Source organism: Hemibagrus wyckioides, linkage group LG10 (assembly GCF_019097595.1).
Source record: "Hemibagrus wyckioides isolate EC202008001 linkage group LG10, SWU_Hwy_1.0, whole genome shotgun sequence".
In the NCBI taxonomy this organism is placed as follows: domain Eukaryota; kingdom Metazoa; phylum Chordata; class Actinopteri; order Siluriformes; family Bagridae; genus Hemibagrus; species Hemibagrus wyckioides.
Genome location: NC_080719.1, coordinates 1,757,521 through 1,778,850, shown reverse-complemented (window position 1 = coordinate 1,778,850; position 21,330 = coordinate 1,757,521). Strand labels below are relative to the sequence as shown.

At 43.3% G+C, this 21,330-nt stretch overlaps 1 protein-coding gene across 10 annotated transcripts in view; it reads left to right on the top strand.

Annotated features, from left to right (window-relative positions):
• The window catches only part of sox6 (SRY-box transcription factor 6), a 170,881-nt gene that overhangs the window by 117,499 nt on the left and 32,052 nt on the right, over nt 1-21,330 (top strand). For 8 of the 10 annotated variants that reach the window (XM_058400755.1, XM_058400753.1, XM_058400759.1 and 5 more), the window contains 2 exons: nt 8,302-8,425; nt 13,452-13,531. In XM_058400755.1, the coding sequence (XP_058256738.1) occupies nt 8,302-8,425; nt 13,452-13,531 (204 nt within the window). The remainder of the gene's footprint in view (nt 1-8,301; nt 8,426-13,451; nt 13,532-21,330) is intronic. The other 2 variants (XM_058400757.1, XM_058400750.1) reach the window with 1 other exon arrangement.

Here is a 21,330-nt window from a genome sequence, read left to right as displayed (position 1 = left end):
TGTCGAGATGTTTTTCTTTTTTTTTTCTGACGATCGACTAGCAAGCGCTTGAAAAATATCTGGCAGTGAACAGATCCTGTAGTGTCGAGTCGAGTCGAGTCGGTTTCCTCGGTTTCCTCAGTTTCCCTCGCTGTGTTTTCTCAGTTAATGTTGAGCAAACTGTTTTGTCTTTGCGTTGGCTTTTTAACACGGCCCTTCAGCCTCCGTAGTGGGCAAACACACTCTCTCACACACTCTCTCACACACTCTCTCACACACACTCTCACACACACAGATCTGGAAAAAGCAGGGGGGTAAAGGAGGGAGGGTGGGGGGGTTGGCTGTGTGAGGCATTAATAGTCTCTACTGTGTGCGTCCAGCCGGCAGTTTAGAAAGGGGGCCCGTGTTTTCTTAGGGCTAGGGTGGCAAAGCAAAGCATTCAGCCCCTGCGCCTCACGGCACAAAAAAAGGGCCGCTTTGTTTTTCGGACAGGGGCAGACCGGAGTCCTAGCATTCCCTCTCCCGACACAATGAATAGCTGGTTTTGTCCTTCGTCCGTTTTTCATAGACGATGAATTGTTGTCTTTTTTTTTCCTTCCCAACTTTTTTTAATCAGAATTATTCCGACCCCGTCACTGGGTGTGCGCATGACATTCGAGTGCGTTTTCGGGTCCCGGCTGCGCTCATGTGCCTGCAATAAAGTCTTGAGTGCAACAATCTCGGCTTTCTGCCGGACAACAGAACGGCCTCTGTTGTTCTCGCGCCGGCCCCAGCTGCTTGGAGGCAATTGTGAAGACACTGGCTCAGTCTCTACCCCCTGGACCACAGGAAGAAGAGGAAGAAAGAGGAAGCGCTAACTCTCTTCTTCTTCTCTTCTTCTTCTTCCTCTGTGTGTCTCCTTTATTTGATTATGCTGTGGTCAGAGCCCACCTCGTCGTCCTCCTCGCTCCTGTTTCTTCCTCTGGCTCCTCAAAGCTTGGGAGAAAAAAACCCCACACATGTCTGAAAAAATTCAGGATCGTTTCGGAAACTTCCGGTAACTCAGTTGCGTTCTTTTAGGGCATCAAGTAAAAGTGTTTGAGGAAACAAATATATGATAAGTAACAGAATTAAACCACAGAGAAGTTCTGAAGAGAACAGATCCAGCTTCAATTCACACTGGAGACTCCTTCCATCTCCTTACAGAAAACCTTTCCTTTTAATCCGTTTGCTGTCCAGTTTCCCGTGAACGAGCGGTTACTATAGTAACAATAAGAAAGAGCGACAGCTTCTGACCAATCAGAATCCAGAACTTATCAGCATTGTGTTATAACATCAATTAAATAATTTAAATGTAAAAAAAAATGAAGATAAAAGTTTGATAAAATTCGAGATAATGTCAAAGTAAAAAGGAAAACTGCGTGGCCTCGTGATCGATCTCATACGTTATTTTCACGCAGTTTTTCGTGTCCATGGATTGGAGCTGGATATTTATTTATTTATTTATTTATTTATTTATTTTTAGGGATTATGACGCCGGTCTCACTTGTGAATTTTTTCCCCCTTTTCGTCTGTTCTCTTCTCCCCTCATTACCCATGCCGTTTGAACGAATTCTCGCGTGGTTTCTGGGCTGTAATTTTACGAGCGTGTGATATCGGAACGTCACGCTGCCGTCTTTGTTTCATTCGGTTCCCAAAATCTGGATAAAAAAAGAGAAAAAAACAAAATCCTGGCAAAGACGGCAAAATGAAGTGCGGTTAAAAAAAGAGGAATGGAAAGAGGGTGAAGAGAATTCGTGAAGGAGGGATTGCAGAAAACACACACACACACACAAAGAAGGAGAGCACAGGGTGTGTGTGTGTGTGTGTGTGTGTGTGTGTGTGTGTTAGCTCAGCACAAAGCTGTTCGAGCTCGCAGCCTTAGGCTCATCTTTGATATTTTATATGCAATACAAACCTAATTGGCTTAAATATTTACAAAGATAAATTACATTTCAGCTTCTTTGAGGAGCAGAAATCGCCTTAAGTACACACACACACACACACACACATATCCCATTTAACTTCTCCATGTTTTTTAGACTGGGATTGTCCTAATTTACTCGTTTACTCGTTTAACCGTCAGAAAGAAGCTCCACTTTATTCTCCTCCTCAGAAGAATTCCTGAATTACGATTAAGTAAATAAAACCTATTTGCTTTGGTCTGAGGACTTGTTATGGTTGTTCTCAGCTCTGGGGTGGAACGAGAGAGAGAGAGAGAGAGAGAGAGAGAGGGGGAATGTGGTGTCAGAGGAAGGGGAACGGGGGCCGTCCTGCTTTTTAACGGCCCTCCGACTTAATATAGATATATTGGAATGGCGCTTATCCAAGAGGGCTTGTTTTACTGTGTAAGGAATTAGTGGAACAAGAAGTCGTCTATTGGTTATTCCTTGGGTCTGGCTGAGAGCAGGGCGGTGTCTGGTTTCTGTGCACCTAGCCCCACACACACACACACACACACACACACACACACACACACTGACCACGGGACACATGACACATTAGTCGCTGTCAGTCCAAGCTTTTATGCACCGACCAGTGGTGCAACACACCCACCCACACACACACACACACACACACACACACAAACACTGTTTGCCTGTCTGTGTAAATGCAGCCCCGATCCAATCGGATCAGGATTGTGTGTGTGTGTGTGTGTGTGTGTGTTCAGCCCTCGTAGATGTTAATCTTTTACCTGTCAGTCCAAAAATACTTCAGAAGTCGATAAAGTCTTAAAGATGGCGCTGAGCTTGGGGCTCGAGGAAAGGGTCCATGTTTGTGCCACACAAAGCCGCTTTGTTGTTGACCCGGAGCCGTGTCCACGGATCGGGAAGAGGGGGGTCCCCTGTATTGCAAAAGAGAACAATGCGACTAGTTGGCGGCAAGGAGGTGGAAAAAAACCGGGCTTAATTCCGGCCCTGCGCTGAGGGATCAAAGTCCCACTCAGCCGTATCGATCCACACGGCCCCCGATTGCCATCAGGGGCTGAAACAGCAGTCAGCGGCACCGCAGAATACCTGCCACATTGATAACAGCTCTCAGTGTGTGTGTGTGTGTGTGTGTGTGTGGTTACAGACTAGGGCACTAAAAAAAACCTCATGAGTAAAAGACAACATCGAATTGTTTAAATTACACGATTAAATAAAAAACAGATGAAACTCTGTGCAGAAATGAGAGAAAGCTGTTTTATAGCTGAATTATATCCAACGTTCCGACTTTCCGGAAAATCTGTCGCTTTCCTGAAGAGTTCCATTCGCTGCTGTATCTGGAGCCACACACCTCCAGCAGGAAGTGTTTTTTCCTTTCAAAATGACAGAGAAAGTAAAGGAACTCCGAAAGGACGGAGCGGATTCTGTACGGAAATCTGTCTTGATTCGTGAGAGCGTTTTATACAGACGTACGCTTGGCGTGAAAAAAACATTAATGGACAGGTTTCAAAATCTGCTTCTCTTAGATTTGGAGGCTGGTTGAAACGATCGTCTGCAGTACACACACACACACATACACACACACACACAGGTTACAGATGTGGTACGTAATAAAACTTTGAAGAATGACTTTAACTGTTAAATGACCTGAGACGTGAGGCTAATATGTGCTCCGGGATCTCTGGGATTGTTTTAGGAATTGATTTTCTCTCTCTCTCTCTCTTTTTTTTCCTGGTGAGGTTCCAGAACCTTCTCGCTGAGCTTATACACTTACACGGTAGCGGCGGTCGTGTTCACGCCGCCGGTGTCTGCCGCTCAGGTTGCCAACTCCACTGGAATCTGTTCGGCTACGGGAATCCGGATCCCTCGAGGTGATCTGCGATTCAGCCGTTCAGGCTCGGGCAGCGCTCGGCCCCTCGGGGAAGGACGTGTAAAGTATCTGTGTTTACTGTAGCAACGGAAAACCTGTTCTTTTCAGCAGAAAATGGAGCTCTTATTTTTTCACAAGTCACACGTCACATCTCCTGTTTGCCAGAGGATCTCCTGTCAGGAGCCGGAGCGGAGGTGTGGGTGTGTGTGCGACGGTTTTAACAGCTACGACTCAAAAGGGAAAGTGAGAGGGAGAAAGGGATGGAGGAGAAAAAAAGGCTCTCCTCCCCACCCTTTATGTTATCTTGTCAAATTTGAAAGGCATTCTGGACATGTTAAAACAACTCATCCCCCTCACCACCATCTCCACCACCACCTCTTTCTCCTCCACCACCACCACCACAACCTCCTCATTCACCACCACCACCTCCTCCTCCTCCTGCACCTCCAACACATCCACCTCCTCCATCACCTCCCCCACCACCTCCTCCTTCACCTCCAACACCTCCTCCTCCACCTTCACCTCCTCCAGCACCATCGAAGCCCCTGCCTCCTTCTAGCCGAGTTTTCAGGGTAAACAGGTGCAGAAGGAGGACGTCTCCAGGGTCCGGCTTAAGCATGGGTGCTGACAGAGCACAATCATGGCTAACACACACACACACACACACACACACACACACATATGAAAACATCCGGACAATAGCCTCCATAAACATCCTTGGGATTTTGTATATCTATACAATATACATACATAAAGTACACATACATCCTCCCTACACACACACACACACACACACACACCTCAACAGTACCACAGGCTTGACCCGTGTTCCCTGACCTCAGGATTAGCCTCTGTTGTAAACCATTACTGATCCTAAGTGCTGATGTCAACAGTTCCACTAACAACATTGATTAATCCATACCTTCCTATTTACTCCAAGCTTTTTTTCCCCTCCAATTCGCATGCCTGTTTTTTTTTTGTTTTTTTTGCTCTGGAACGTGAAGAAGTTCAGCGTTTATATTTTACTGTATGGACTAGCAGCGTCCTACAGAGTTCTGAGTTCTGATTGGTCAGAAGGTGCTGATTAATTTCCTAGACAGTAGTGCGGCTACATTTGTTTTTGTTTTTTTTTGTGCTTTATCCGTTATAATTATTTTGTAAATATTAAACCAGATGTGAACGCTCGTACTGTAGCGTAAGATAAAGCTATAATTCAGTGTCTCCTTCCTTCCTGTCCGTGTGTGTGGACGGTCCTCACGGAGCAGACGCGTCTTTATCTGGAACGATTGTCACAGATGTTCTTCCCCAACTAGTGCGAGTTACATCCTCTTCAGGGACAAACAATAGCACCTGTTCCTCATAAGTCGCAGCGAGGGCTCCTTCATGTATCTTTAATGAAGCTTTAGGGGCAGATGGCAAGAAAGAGCGGAAACTCGGGACCAACTGCGAAACAAAAGCTATGAGGGTTACGACGTTTTCCGCTCGTCTCTCTCGCGTCCGCGTCGGGCTGCGGATCCACCGTGGGATATCGTGAGCGTCCACCTCGAGGAGGCTGTTTTTGAGAGAGAAGGAAGACAGAAGGAGAGATGAAACCCACACACACACACACACATACACACAAAGAGCAAGACTGACAGAGACAGATTCAGCAAGATATAATAAGCAACTCTCTAAATGCGCGGCGATATGCAATTTATCAAAATCAGCCTGTCTGAGTGCAGGCACTTAATTCCATTCTCTGTCTATCAGCAGTCAAAGCAAATTGCCAACGATAATCTTTAAATCTATACCGGCATTGTCTGCTCAGCTCGCCCGCCATTCATTAATTGACAACCCTCAAAGCTAACCTCCTCTAATAGCCCTCGATTCCGAAGCCCCTGATTTGATTTGCCTCTCACTGACGTGCTGCGTGTAAATTAAAGTTTAATGTAAAGACCTCATTACGCCCAATCACAAGCCATCAAATAGAGGGCAGTTTATTTGTATATATATAATATATATATTTATAAATATATATATTTCTTTATTCCATTTATTTTTTCTATGCTGTAATTTTTTATTTCATACTTTTCTTTTTATTGTAATTTTTAATTAACTTATTTATTTATCATTATTTAAATTTATTTATTATTTATATATATATCTATATATATATATATATATATATATATATATATATATATATATATATATATATATAATAAAAATAAACGGGATAAAGAAACATATATATATATATATATATATATATATATATATATATATATATATATATATATATATGTATATGTATATATATATATATATATGTATATATATTTCTTTATCCCGTTTATTTTTTCTATGCTGTCATTTTATTTCATACTATTCTTCTTCTTCTTTTTATTATTATTATTATTATTATTATTATTATTATTATTATTAATAATAAGATTTATTTTTAATTTATTTTCTTTCTTTCTTTCTTTCTTTCTTTCTTTCTTTCTTTCTTTAATATTTCATTTTATTTGTATATAAATATATATATATATTGTATTTATTATTTCTTTATTCCATTTATTTTTTTCTCTGCTGTCATTTTATTTGATACTTTTCTGATTTTTATTTTATTTTATTTTATTTCATTATTAAATTAAATGGAACTAAATATCAGAATATTTCCCAACTCAGGTGTTTCTTTGTCCTAAGCCCTAACGACTTTTTTTTTTTTTTTTTTACTCGTTGGACGTGAGATGACACGTCGGAGATTAGTTGGGTGTCGGTTTCCACTTTAAAAGCAGATGTCGAATAAAGATGGAGGTGGTTATGTGTGCTGTCAGGATGAATAAACCTTCCACAGGAGGAAGCTGCGTGAGGGAATCCAGGAAGTCACCTAATGCACCGTATCGCAAAGGAGCATCCACGTGAAAACGTACCTGTTAACGTAGACTTTTACACCGAGGTCCTGTCTCATTCAGCACATTTATAATTAGATTAAAAAAGCCATTTTCTTTTACACCTGATGAACCAGAAAACCACTTTCCCAACAGCACAATGATACAGCTCCAGAGTTTAAAAGCAAACAGAAAAGTTTATTATATTTTTATTTATTTATTTAGCATTAGATCAGTGTCATGAACTTAAACACTTGTTAAATACCTAGGGAATAGGGAATAGGGATTTTTTAAACCAAGCTATAAACCAAAAAAGAAAAATCACACGCAGACCTCAGCAAGAATGGATAAGAGGGGAAAAAACGAGGTGGTGGCACAGAGCAGGTTGATTTCATGCCCCAATGCTGCGGCAGTAATTGCACCCAGACCCGTTTTTTATTGCGAGTTGATTTTAAAGAGGCTTGAACGACGAAACGCTTGGTAACGTGTTTATTTTGGTGGGGCCGACCTTTATTAACCCCGTTCTCCAGTCGGATCCCCCCGAGGTGGGCCTGCCCGGCTGGGCGTTAAGTCTCGCAGGCCCACGGTAGCAGGACTGCAGCTTATCATGCATATTCAGGAAGCAGGGGATGACAGCTAGATTGGGTCCAGCCAATGCTCTGCAAACATATGGGTTTCTAAGCTGCTGTGGCTTGTTCCCAAAACATACCAGCTTTCTTTCTCTTTGTCTCGCTTCGCCTGGGTCTGTTTTTCCTCTCACTCTTTGTCCCGCGTGCAATATTAATGCACACACACACACAGACACACACACACACACACACACACAACGATCTCCTGATGTAGCGTGTGATGGCAGGTTAGCGGAAAGTCGAGGATGAAGATGTTGAAGGTTAATAACAGAACAGAGAAGACATCTTGACGGTTAATGGGCCGGTGTTGAGTCACATTAAAAATGAAATACCTCGAACAGGACAGGAGCTTCCACGCGTTTCAGCTTCAGTGCTAAAAAGCAGCTGTGTTTTATTTTTAATTTATGGGAATGCCTGCACTTTTATTGTCTATATAAATGATCTTTCAATATTATATTATACAATGAGCCTGATAGATCTGCCAGGGTCTTTCCCTGTCCTCCGTACGTGAACGATCTCGTCCTGAGGGTGCGCTTTATCTGGAGAGAACCTCACTTACGGGTCTGCGAAGACCTTTTCGCTTTAGGAAGTAGTTGCCGTCGTGATAGTTTGTCATCCCTCAACCACCCCCCCACCTCCCCCAAGGTGCTCTAAGATTCCCACGCTTCAACCTTAACACTTTACGAGTAAAGTCTGGTCTATAAAAGGAATAAAAATATATGACAGTCCCTCTGTAGGTTCAGAAAAAAAACTAGGAAAATTTCACAATGAATCCGGTCTTTTCCACTTCAGTAGATTAAAGAGACGACGTGAAGCCAGTGCTGTTTAACCCCTTTATCTTGTATGTGTGTGTGTGTGTGTGTCCAAGTCCAAATCCTTCCGTGTGAGTGGCGGGTATTAGGTGCATGTATTGTGCAGCTGAAGTGCAGAACAAGGCAGGGGGGATCTGTCGGCTGTCAGGCGGCGTTAGGCCTTTGTGTGATCTCTTTTCTCTCTGTGTTCAGCAGGTCCAGGGTCACATGCCTCCTCTCATGATCCCCATTTTTCCACACGACCAGCGCACACTGGCCGCTGCCGCCGCCGCCCAGCAGGGCTTCCTCTTCCCTCCAGGCATGTCCTACAAGCCAGGTAGGAGCTCCCTCTCATGATCCGGCTCTTTATTGTCTTTCTCTGTTCATCTTTATCACTCTGTCTGTGCGTAATTATTATAAGGAAAGATTCCTAATCAAAGAGGGTTTGTTAACGTGAAATAAAATCCATCGCTCAGACAGGACAGGTCATTATTAACATCGGGTCAATATATATAGATATAGATTTATTTGGGACAATATTTGGTCAAAAAAACTCGTCTCACAGATTTTTTTTTATTGTTTGTTGCCGGTCAGTAAAGATCCAGTCGAATTCTATGATCAGTGAAAATGTCCACCATGTGGAAACAGTTTGGTTTCTACTAAAGACATTAGTTCCTGTAAATCCGTTTCAAGGTGACCAGGTCTTGAGTCTCGTACATTGAAGCCATTTGATCAGGTCACTGTGTTTGTCTACAATCACTGATTGTAGCCCATCTGTTGCTGTGCACAAAGTATTGGCCTCCCTTTACTCCAAGCATGGATGGAAAGCGACCAGACCAGGACCACTAATGAACTAAAGTGTTTGTTTGACACTATAAGAAAAAAAAAATCAATAACTTTACTAAAGGTTGACTAAAAACTGTCCTGCTTGTTAGTAATGGCTCCATTGCCACATGCCAGATGGCAGCCAGTGAAATGAGTGCGCAGTCTGTTGTAATTTGGTACGCCTTGCTTGGGCATCACGACCGGTAGATGTCCTTTAAGGCTGCCAGTTTGTAGGCTGTGATGTGCGCCGCTGTTCTCACCACTCTCTGGAGAGCTTTGTGGTTGCAATGAGAGCATCTGCCCGCCTGCCAGACAGCGATGCGTCCGGTCAGGGGCATGTTTACACTTTACTGATAGAAGTTGATGCTTGACTTGATGCCAAAATTCTTCTGAGGCCATCAAAAGAACGGAGGTATATTCACTGAAAAATCCAGAGGAGGAACTTGAAGTTCCTCTGAAGCTCCTTCGATAGATGTATATATAAATATATGGGTGTATCTACCTTTACGAATTTCTCCATCGAATCCCTGGAACAGGGACATCAGCCTGGAAAATAATGCACAGAGAATCTATGCAGGCTGGAATGTAATCAGTACATCAGCATGAAAGTGTCTCTATTTCACCGTCCAGGAATCTGCTGTCCGTATTAACAGCATCTTAAACTGTCCATGGATGAATGTAAATTCAGCTTCGATCTAAACCATTGAACTTAATTGTTATTAGAAGGCACACTGGAGAAGTTTTTCATCATCTTCTCCTACTTTGCATGGGCCAAAAGGTTTGTGAGGAATGCTGGGAGGAATGCTCCCTTGATTTAGTGTAGTGCGTTGAGAATAGGAACCTGCTCTCAAGTGTACTGTTGCCCCTGCGGGGTGTACAGCCTCTGGGAGCTTTGCGTCTCCTACCTGTCCTGGCATGTCCTCCTTCACCTTTTGTGAAAAAGAGAATTGCTCCTCACGCAAGCATTCCAAATCTGAAAACAAATTTGCAGGAAATTGCTACAACATGCACGCTGACTCCCTGCCAGGCCGCTAACCCTCCGCCCAATCCCTCATTGTTCTCCATCACTTTGTGTAATTTCGCTTTGTGCGATTATTTTTAAAAAAAATGCTAAATCCTGTCATGGTTTGTGGATGTGTTCAGCGAATCGGAGGTCTGCCCTTTATATTGTTTCATCTCTCTTTCTTTCGCCTCTATTCTGTTGACTATTGACTGTTAGATCAGTGAGACGAGTAAAACGCTGAAGCAAGGATTTTTCACTGATTTTTCTTTTCTCCCTTGCTGAGCTGTCTATAGATTATATATATATATATATATATATATATATATATATATATATATATATATATATATATATATATATACACACATCTGTAGACCTGGGAACCATGGAAGTGGAAATGAAGAACAGATAAAAAGGGATAAGGAAAGAATACAAAAGAAAATTCAGGAAATTTCTGTCTGGCCATCAGAAGGCTGTGTCTAATTTGGCCTGTAATAGATGCTTGTGAAAAACACATTAGATGTAAGCATCAGATCAAAAACCCAAAATGTAGAGCAAAGAGATCAGAGTTGGGTGATAAAAGGATGGCTAGACGGCAGGTGAAAGGCAGAATATTATAAGGTGTGGTAAACCCTCTAATAAATTAACTATAAAGGTGAGCAATGAAAAAGAAAAGTCAGCTATTTTGAAACTAAAGAGGCATGACAGGCTGAACAAAGAGCCTGAGGGGATTCTTTTCCCCGTTTGATTTTTTAATATGTTTGACACTGCAAGTTATTTTTTTTTCACTACAAATAACAAAAGCTATAATGAAATCTTTTGTGTGCACAGAGCACCTGCATTATTCATAAGTTTAGAACGCAATGCAGAGCAGAAAAGTCTAGAAAGTGACCCACGTCTTTGACGCCCAACATGATAGCATGATCATACAAGGCTGAGGCAAAGCTCCCGCTGATGTTTCTGACACCCCATGTGAGGAGCATTCAGCCCAGCGTTGAGGTCTCAGCGAAGGTCCAGTGCTGATGACCTCCAACCCAGCTGTGTAGCTCCAGTGCTTCACTTTCTTACACACTGTGCCTAATGACCTGGGCATTTTTCCTCGTGGAGAACAGGACGGACACTGCTGTGTGTAGACATAAAGACACAACCAATACTACCATCTGAGATGCAGATATTCCTCATGAAGTCCTCAGATTGTGTCGAGGGTACAATGGCTGAGAGAAACCCAGCGGGCAAGAGGGACATGGCTACCAGGAGGGTCGTAGCATTAGAAATTCAAGCTGTGTTTTTGTGGACCATTAATTGATTCTCCTTGGATTTGTTTTAACTTGGGATGCACGGATACCGTTGATGCTATAAGCATTATACTCTGCTCATTTACTCATAATTAGAGCCATAAATGCTCATATATCAACATCTGATATGTCAGAACCACTGAGCAGCCTGAACGTATTTCAAAACCTTCAGACCTGTCCTGAACAAACAAGCAGAAGTGAGATCAGCCTTCTGCTGAGTAAACATCCGTTTCATTAAAACTACACCCTCTCTGTTTTGAGAGAGCTGTGGTGTAGAAGGACTGCTCATCCTGCTAGGTTCTCAGTGTCAGGTGGAGAGAAAATAAAGACGCTCTCTTCCATCCGTTCAGTTTTTTTTATTAGCGCAGCAGCTCCTTCTCCTCCTGGAGGCCACAGCAGTGCTGCCCTGGTTGTCTCTCAGGGTAGTCCTCTTCAACGAGGCCCCGTCCCAAACCGACAGCCCGAACTAGACGTAGAATTTGTGGTGCTATACCTGACTGAAACAAAATCCACAACGCAGCTCTTCAGCAAAGGCTTTATGAGACCATTATTCACCCCGGACCCTATTTTCCCTTCTCCTTTACAAAGGGAAGACAGAGGAGTATTGTGATTTGAGCAGGAACAGTTTCCTTTTATGCTTGAAGGATTTTAAGGAAACTTGATTTGATGTTATCAAAGGGGAATTACAAGGGTACACTGGTTAGGATGTGAAAAGTGAGTCCTCTTACTGTCGTGCTTTCTCTGTAATATCATTAGACCTACTTGCCTTGCTGTTTTGCTGTTATGGCAGCACTCTGGCACTGAATCTTTCCAGTACTTGAGAAGTGCTGTGGGTAGAGGTGTCCATTTAATCCCCCCCAGGGCCCCAGGGTGACATAATATGCTCCCACTAAGGAACCCTCTGCTGGAGCCTAGGTTGGAACCCCGTTGACCAGGTGGTAGCCTGAGAGTGACGGAAATGGCTCGGAGAGCTTGAAGAGGGGAGTGGTATATAAAACCAGACTCCCTTTCCCAGACAGACAGACAACATTCTGGTAGCTTGCCAAGGTGACTGGAGTGTCCACCAGCCGCCTGCAAGAATCCCTACATCTCTCAGCATCCATCTCTGGCTCCACATCTTTGGCTGGCACCCGAACTGCCAGGGACTCACATGACATCTCAGGCCCTTGACATCCACCCTGGGGAAAATGAAGGAGAGAAAAGGAGGGCTAGAGAGAAAGTGAGCTAGCGCTAGCTCAGGCAGTAATGACGCCCACTCTACCCCTCTAATGGCACTATTTGAAATCACTTCAATTGCATGCTTTATTCTCCTCGGCCACAGGCCTGGATTGAATTTCCTGGCTGTATCACAATGTGCTGCGCTGGACAAGATTGAAAAGTGAGTGAGTGAGTGAGTGAGTGAGGGTGAGTGTATATACATTTACCCCCATGCCTGTGGCTTTAATGGCACCATATGTTAGTGAGAAGAAGTGACAGGCAGAAGTGGGGTCTGAACCAGAGCCAATTTCCTTCTATAGGCACACTTCAGTCAAATCTCCGGCAGACTTTCTCCTGTCTACTGCTGCTGCTGCACTGGACGAAGCCAGAAACGGGGTTATGTTCACCAGTAAAACACATCACTCATGATTAACACTCACTTTTTCAAATGCACGACTATCCAGATCAGGTTTAGACGCTCAGACACTTTAGACATAACCCTTGACTGGGGTATGCGGCTTTATTATTTTTACCGTTCTGCTTTGCATTTACCTTTGTGTGTGAATGTTTTTCCCACCGTACCAGAACGCTATCAAAAACATACCATGACATGGAGAACAATAGAAGAACATGCCTAAAGTCATGTCAAGTGCTTGAGTAGACATGATCTGTATACAAGTAACTACAAAAGAAATGCCAGATATTCTGTAGCAACTGAACAAAAAGCATTATAAACACAAAGTTCAGAAGACAGAGAGAGTGAGAGGAAAGAGAAAGATAAAGAAAAGAAAAGAAAAAAAATGAACAAGAAGGATTGAAATTGAAAGACATTCTCGAGTAAATCCCACGTGTCTGCAGCCAGCTGACTCTTTTGTGAGAGCAGATGTTTGGGCTGGGTGCCGAGGCTGGGTGCAGGCAAGCCCACAGGAACTGTGTTGGCACTTGCCTCAGCCATTCATTGTCTCAACCTGTGCGTATTGTGTGTCCCCCCCTCCACCTCCACCTCCACCTCCACCCACCACCCTGTGCTTTTCCTTCAACAGGTGATAACTACCCGGTGCAGTTCATTCCTTCCACAATGGCAGCTGCCGCCGCGTCAGGACTCAATCCTCTTCAGCTCCAGGTATGTACAGTCACAAAAGAATGTGGTGGCACCGAGCCAAGCCCTCGGCACTTAGCAAGCGGAGAACCAGCTGTATGCTAAGTAACGAGCGTGCGCTAAATTACTCGCACACCGGTCCAACCTTACCAACTTAACACCTTCCATCTGCACTTCACTGCCGTTTTTTTTACAGGTTTCCAGACCCATAGTTTTCCCACAGGAAATGGGAGTTAGGATGAGCATAAGTATTTCAGGAAAGTGGACGGTTGAGGTGGAAGTATCTTCCTGTGTTTTAAGAACTGGGCTGCTTTTAGAAAAGATCAAAAATGGAAGAAATAAAACACTTGGGGTTTGTAGGTGATAGATAGAGTTTATAGACAGATGAAATGTTTTGATTAGTTTATTATTAGTCTTAGATGATGTGGAGTGCTTTACAAGTTTGACCCCGCATTCCCCCCACGTTTCACTATGAACACTAGTCAGTTACTACAGACACTACAGTCTTATTTCAATGATTTACTTTTTTTTTTACCCATGATGTGATCGTTATTGTCATATTGATGCTTGAAAGTGACTTCTCCGACTACTAAATACACTTTTAGAGTGAAAGAGGCTCGATTTTAGATGCTCCATAGTTTATAGAAAATAGTCTCGGCTGCTGTTCTTCAAAACCAGGATTAAAACAACCGAGGAAGCACTTGAACTAAAGACTAAAAGTTTCTTCCAATTTTTAAAACTGAAGTAAACAAGCACGAAAGAGTGCGAGAAGAAAAAAAGACACCAATCGAGCTAACAAGCTTGTCGAGAATTACACTCTTTTTTTTTCTTGCCAGACAGTTGTTGTTTTGTCAACAACCACAGTAAAGCTGTTGATAGCAATTAGACATTAAGCTTTCTGATAGCTGGGATTGTTGCTAAACAAAGCTGAGAATAGCAGAGGGAGGAGGGAAAGACAGAGCGAGCGGAGAACATACCTTTTCTTCTCACTGCTGCTGCTGCTGCAGGAGGAGCACTACTCGTCCTTCGCAGCTTATCGCTCTCAGCATTAATGAGGCTTGGCAAGTTGGAACAATGCGAGCAGCTGGGCCTCCACTATCACGCTTCTATACCAAGAACAATCAAGTGCACGAAAGGTGTGGGATGAGTCTATTCATGTTGAAGTGTGTGTGTGTGTGTGTGTGTCTGTCTGTGTGTACTGCCGGTTCCAGACTTTTGAAAGAGCATGAAAGAGAAAGTGTTTGAGTGTGTGTGTGTGTGTGTGTGTGTGTGTGTATGAATGCTTGTTTTGCACTGGAGCAGGCAGTAATGCCATGACGGAGGCCCGAGGCCTGCGTTCTCTCTATTTATAGTGTTGTGATGGGTCAGCTCAAGGCTGAGATGGTCGTATATCTACATACCCAAAGCTTTCCACTCGTTCCTTCATTCAGATAATGGATTTAACCCTGGGAAATGAGCTGAACCTGAGCCACACAAGTCAAAGATCTGACTGATCTTTAGACTGCACAGTAAACAAAACTGAGAGAGAGAGAGAGAGAGAGAGAGAGATTCATGATAATTAGCATAGACTTAACCTTAGCCATCCTGCTGTTTCTCCTAAAGGCTAAAAGGTAAAAATAAAAGTTTAATCCAAACACATAAATCAAGCACTACAATGCAAACTTTCATTCTGAAGAAATCACACAACGCTAACCCGATATTCACGCTATAAAAGCTAAGAGAGTAGGTCTGTTTGATTATTTAACTATTTGATTATGTAATGTTATGTTAAACATTGTTTCTTAAACAACACTGCGGTTTGCGTTGGCAGTAAAACAACAGCGACGAGTCGCGAGGTGGCTTGACACGGCTGAGTTATTGCTCTGAAGTTGATTACGTTTCCTGTAACTGCTGTCAGAGGCTAGTTTAGCTAGTAGAACTGAAGGCTGACTGCTAATTCATTGTACTTAGAAAATAAAAGCAGCTTTTGAAAGCCTTCGTTTGCGACACACTCTTTTCCGCCAATAGTGGGATTACTGCGGCCGTGATCATATCGGTTACTGAGCTGGCGACAGAGATGATTTAATTCATGCTTGTTGTGGTGACAACATTGTTATCCCTCCTCTCAATGCCTCTCAATTCTCTGAGCTGAATTTAGCTACAGAAACGTCTGTGAGAAAACACAGCACTCTGTTCGCTTTATCCAGTATATGTCACACGTCAAGCGAGGACAAAAGAGGCAGACAAAACAGTCTTTTGAAAGAGAGAAGAACAAGAGACAGATGCACTTAAAGGATGTAATTTGGTGGGGTGAGGAAAGGAAGCGTGACTTGTCCAACAGTCAACGGCCGCCAGCATGCGGTTATAGGCTTGAGAGGAAAACTCGTCTGAAAGAGAATATAGCTATATAGTCAAAGTAATAATCTAATCAAAATCTGACATAAGAGGGTGTGTTATTCTTTCTGTTTAAATCTGTCAGATTGGAGCTTGCCTGCACCAGACTGGTGTTAATGAGGTGTGAGTGTGTGTGAGTGTGTGTGTGTGTGTGTGATTGTCAGTAATCGTGGTATCGGTGTGCGTTCAGTCGTCATGCATCACTGATCCATTTGAAGCATGCGACCTCACCTGCAGGAACCCCACTTCCTGTGCCAGGGGATCCGCCCACACGTCACGCCATTGGTTCACTGCGCCTGTCTAATCAGAATATCTCTGCTCCTCTATTTGGCAAGGTATCATTTTCCACAATTTGCTAGATTTAGATTTAACCTGAAAAAAAAAACACTGATTGGAAAGGAATTAATTCCAGCAGCTGTGTGTGTGTGTGTGTGTGTGTGTATGTGTGTGTGTGTGTGTGTGTGTGTGTGCGCATCAACAAGGAAAAAGCAACTTTGCTACAGTCGTATTCTGCATTCAGGCAAGGGTTCAAATTTTTTTGCGGATATTTCATGCGACACAGAACCACAGTTAATATTGTGTGCTAAAACTCCTCTGGTGGTCAGCACGTGGTCCAACTTTTATTCAAAAACAACCAATTTTAGTTCCTACCTGCAGTTATTTCCCATTTACATGCAGAAAAAGAAAAGAATCTTATTCTCTCATATACTGTACATCCTCATTTAACATATATAGAGACTCTATAAAGGTAAATGAAGCTGGGAAGCTTGTAGCAATGATTCTTGGTGCCTCTGGTGCCTGGTGTATGAAGATTAGTTGTTAAGGGGTTGGACTACTGGTTGGAAGGTTGTGAGTTCAAATCCCAGGTGCTGCTGCTGGGCCCCTGAGCAAGGCCCTTAACCCTCAATTGTTCAGTTGTACAAGTTGCTCTGGATAAGGGCATCTGGCAAATGTCAGAAATGTATGTAGCCAGTACACTTTTAGAAGATAAGCAGTATTTCTAATTGGAATTAAAACCTGTGGTCACAAGAGGGTTAGTGTCACTCCCAATTTCAGCGTGTCATAACAGACTGCGAGTGAGACATTACCGTCTCGTTCTGTCTTTGCTCAGCGAGATCTAACAAAGGCTTCGGGTTTGGAAATGAAAGCAGCCAGGAGGCCTCGGTGTAATTGGCTTGTCAATACACTTCCCTCCACTGGTCAAGCACAAACACACAGACACACACACACACATACATTCACAAGCGACTGTCAGTGCGAGCCCTACACAGCGAGTAATTTCACTCAATGCTTCTGTGACAGATTGCTCCTCCGCAAGTCACCGGAGAAAAGCAGCTCGAGCCGTTCCTCCAGGCCGGATGCCTCTCTTCATTAAGGTCCACTCAGGTTTCGGGATGAGCCGTGTTCCAGCTTTCAAACAATGCCTCCATCCCAACGTGTCTGTTATCTTATTAACGCTGACACCGCTCAGCCTTGCCTGGATATTGTGTTCGGTTTGTAGAGCGACCTAAAAGGAATTATCCTAATTCTACAAAAGAATTCCATTTTATTTTTTGTCTCTTTTGGATTGGCATTTAATTTGCTGGGCTGCAACATCACCTTTCTTCAATTGTGTGAGGTGAAAAAACAATTTCCTTAAAGCCTGATATCCGCCTTGTTTTGTCTGGTTTACTGCTGGGCTGCTTGGGTTCCGAACAAATCCAAAGTGAACTTTGTTTGTTTGTTTTTGTAAGAGGTCTGCTTTTTATCATTGGAAACAGACTTCTGGGTTTAAGCAGTTTTAAAGTAAGCATCACTGGATAAAGCGGAACATCTGTGTCCTCCCTGTAGTGTATTACAGAGGGAACAAACAAGTCTACTGACATGCTTCCCTCTACTTCTTCTTCTTTTTTGTCTTCAAATCATACAGTCATATAATACAGGGAAGTTGATTTACAATCATTTACAGTAATGTCTAAACACCACCAGGAGCTGAGAAGCTCTTAAGGTTCCCAGTAGATCTTCTTCGTAGGATGTCTGCTGCATTGAACATCATATTAGTGAGAAATCTAGTGGAGAAGTAGTGGAGACTGGAGACACTGGGGCAAACACCAGACTGGAGGTACAGAATTCAGTGCAGTTGTATGAAGGCTCGCTAGTTAGATGCAGATGATGAGCGTGATGGCATTGACGGTGGAGTTTTGGAAGCTGATCTGTATGAGGAAGGTCTACACATGAGAAGATCAGAAAGCCAGACAAACTAAAGGATCAAGGCCCACTGCATCACTCTCTTTAATTTGAATGCCACTGAAAGCTATCAGCAGGTAGTGAAACTGCATTGTGGGTAATTTTAGGAACCTTAGACCAAAATGTTGTGAAAGAATTTAGTTACAAAATAAATCTTGGATGTTGTTCAGGGTCGATATATTCTTTTAATATGTTCCGCAGGAAGTGGCGGAAAAGAGGAAACCGTGCGTTATCTTTTGTTTAGATGCTGATGACTCCGTGTTCCGGATGCGGGAGAGAGAGCCGAGGCCAGCTGCCATGGCCGGCGAGTAAAGCACTGTTGACTTTGAGTTCTAGAAATGAGCGTGAACAGCTGTTGAGGTTATTGAGAAGGAGAAGAGATGTGTGTGTTTCGCTCTAGAGAGATAGCCAGAAGCAGAGAGACACTGGGAGGCCAGCGCAGAGGCTGTAATGGGATGGAAAGATGGGCATCTGGATAGATGGGCTTGTTTGAAAAGAGGGACAGATGGACAGACATGCGGGTAAACAGAGGGAAAGGGAGAGATAGGGAGGAGAAGGTACCGAGTGAAGTGAGGAAAAGAAAATAAACATAAATAAGGGAATAACTTATGGGTGTGTGAGCGCTATCTGACAGTTGGGCCATTGTCGCCCAGCAGGGCAGAGATTAGGAGCATAGGGGGAAGTGAGAGAGGGGAAAAGGGTGGAAGAGTGAGGAAGGGCTGAGCAGGAGGGGAGATGTGGGAGCAGGTTGGTTGCCAGCAGATAAAACAGATGTTGGGCCATACTGGAAAGCACTGGCGCAGTGCACCAGAGCACGGCCGCCTCTCCTCATGACATCTGGGCCAGCCTGGGTCTCCCTCCCCCTCGTCCCCTGGGCACCAAGCCTTGTGGCAAATGAGTGTGGGGTTCCTGCCGGTCTACCCCTGGCACTGCCATGCAGCGGCAACTTACGCCATAACCTTCAGTAGTGTTCAATAATACAGAAGAGAATTTTAGCAGGTGATTCATTTTCTATGATTTCTATGTATTTATTAATGAACTTGGTCTAATTGTTTCTATAGTAACAGCTCATTCAGGGAGGTTTATTGAACATTTTTGGAAGGAGTCTCCAGTGTTAGCACTTTTTTATTAACTAAAAACACAGAGGCTGTTGAGTGCTAATCAGTTTCTAACTTGTTCAATGTCAAACATCATTGATTAATATCCTACAACAGCAAGCTCTGGTGTGTTTTATTCATTAGACAGAAAATCCTAGGCAAGCAAAGGAAGCCCAGGATGACAAGTTTACACATATGAATCTTTTTTTGTTTTGATTATGTACTTTTTGTTATTTGGGATTTGCTAAATCTTATAAATCTCAGACCATCTGTCACAGAGCTTGAAGAACCAGTTGGAGTTGTTGCTGTTTCTGTTTCCCTCAGTGCACATGGACTAAATCCACTTCCTAATAACTGTATAAGCTTTGCTTTTTGCAGACTTGAAATTTCTAAGATCTTCAGCCTTGCGATTGCATGACGTAGACCGATTTTTGCTTGCCTCTGTGTTGACGCTGTACATTAAAGCGAAGCCCTTTGAGGTTTAAACGTGAAAGCGTGGGGGTTTTTTTTGGTGCTACTGAAGTGCGTTGATGTGTCGAGCGGTGTCGAATGAGACTGGGGGAGGTGGTAGGTGGAGGTGGGTGTAATCTATGGATAATGTTGTGGCAAGCAATGTGAGTGCAGCTGTTCGTTTAACCCCTTTGCTCTCTAGAGGGGTTGCTTTTAATTACCAGAGGCTAACAGGCTGACCTTGGGCCAGCCCTTGGCCATTTGCATTCCATGGGCTTGAGAGAAGAGGTGTGTCTTTGTGAGTGTGTTTTGCTGGAGGTTTAGCAACTGCAGAAGGCAGGTGAGGTTAGTGAATTGAAAAGCTCCATTTCCCACGTCCTGCTCTCTGTCTAAGTAAGCTGTAGAGCAGAGAATCATTTAATGCTCAAGTGGACAAAGGTATTACCCGAGTCGCTGGTGTGGATCGAGATATTTCTCTACAGGCCTTGCTGAAACTCAGCATCCTGTTTCCCTCAAGCTATCAGAATCAGCACATGGTGTAATAGCTCTCTGCTGTATGTGTGGAATGACTCAGCATTATTGCATGACCATTTAAGTTTGGCAAGTCTTTTGTCTATGATAGATAGATATGACAGGATCTGCTATATAGAAGAAGTCTTTTTTGTCACATATACATTACAGCACAGTAAAATTCTTTCTTCACAAATACCAAATTTGGAGGGTTGGGGTCAGAGCGCAGGGCCCAAGGGCCCAACAGTGGCAGCTTGGCAGTGCTGGGGCTTTAAACCTTGATCCTCTGATCAACAACCCAGAGCCTTAATCCACTTGAGCCACCACTTGCCAGAGACTGCAAGAGAAGCCACAGGGCTGTACACCTGAAATGTTCTAGTTCCTGATAAAGAATGAGTTTGAATGAAGGGCAGAACCTCCCCACCTTACCTGGTACGTGCTTCCATCTGTGTTAAAGCTCTCACCTATTTTAATTTAAATCTGAGGATGCTTATACACTTGGGTGGAATCTATACCCATAATCAAATCTGGGCAATCCTTTCAGGGTTGTTCATACCTCTGAACTCTGTTTGAATGGCTACACCTTTTTATTTATATCTATAAGGGTATTCTGTCTCCTTTGTAGACTGCCTCATTCCCAGAGTTCGGTATTTTTGGTCAAGTGTGGAAACTGGGTGTGTTCCAGGGAGCTGATGTCTGGTTTACCTCAACTTCACCTCAATGTACCAAAGTCCAGATTAATATATTTTTTTAGTCTTGGGGAAAAAGTATGTGTATAAAATTGAATCAGTTTAACCCACACTCATATCCAAATCCAAAAAGTGCTGAATGTGTGAAGGATGTTTCAACAAATCTTTATTCAAGTACAATCGGTCAGGGGCACTGTTCAAACCAAAATGTATCACAACAAATTCTTCCTAAAGAGTTATTTGGTTCTTAAAGATTTTTGCTCTAGTTTGAAGGTGAAGTCCTCTCTTTTAGGGTTCTACTTCTGGGGGATGTACTTAAAGGTGCTTTCAGTGGTCACTGGTCAGGGAGACTATCCCAGGGGGTAGGACAATGGGCATCAGGCAGGAGTACACACCAGTATGAGATGCTAGTTCATCTCAGAGCAAGGGCGTTCACTTACCCAAGTCTCATTTCAAGTTTGTGACTTATGTTCATATC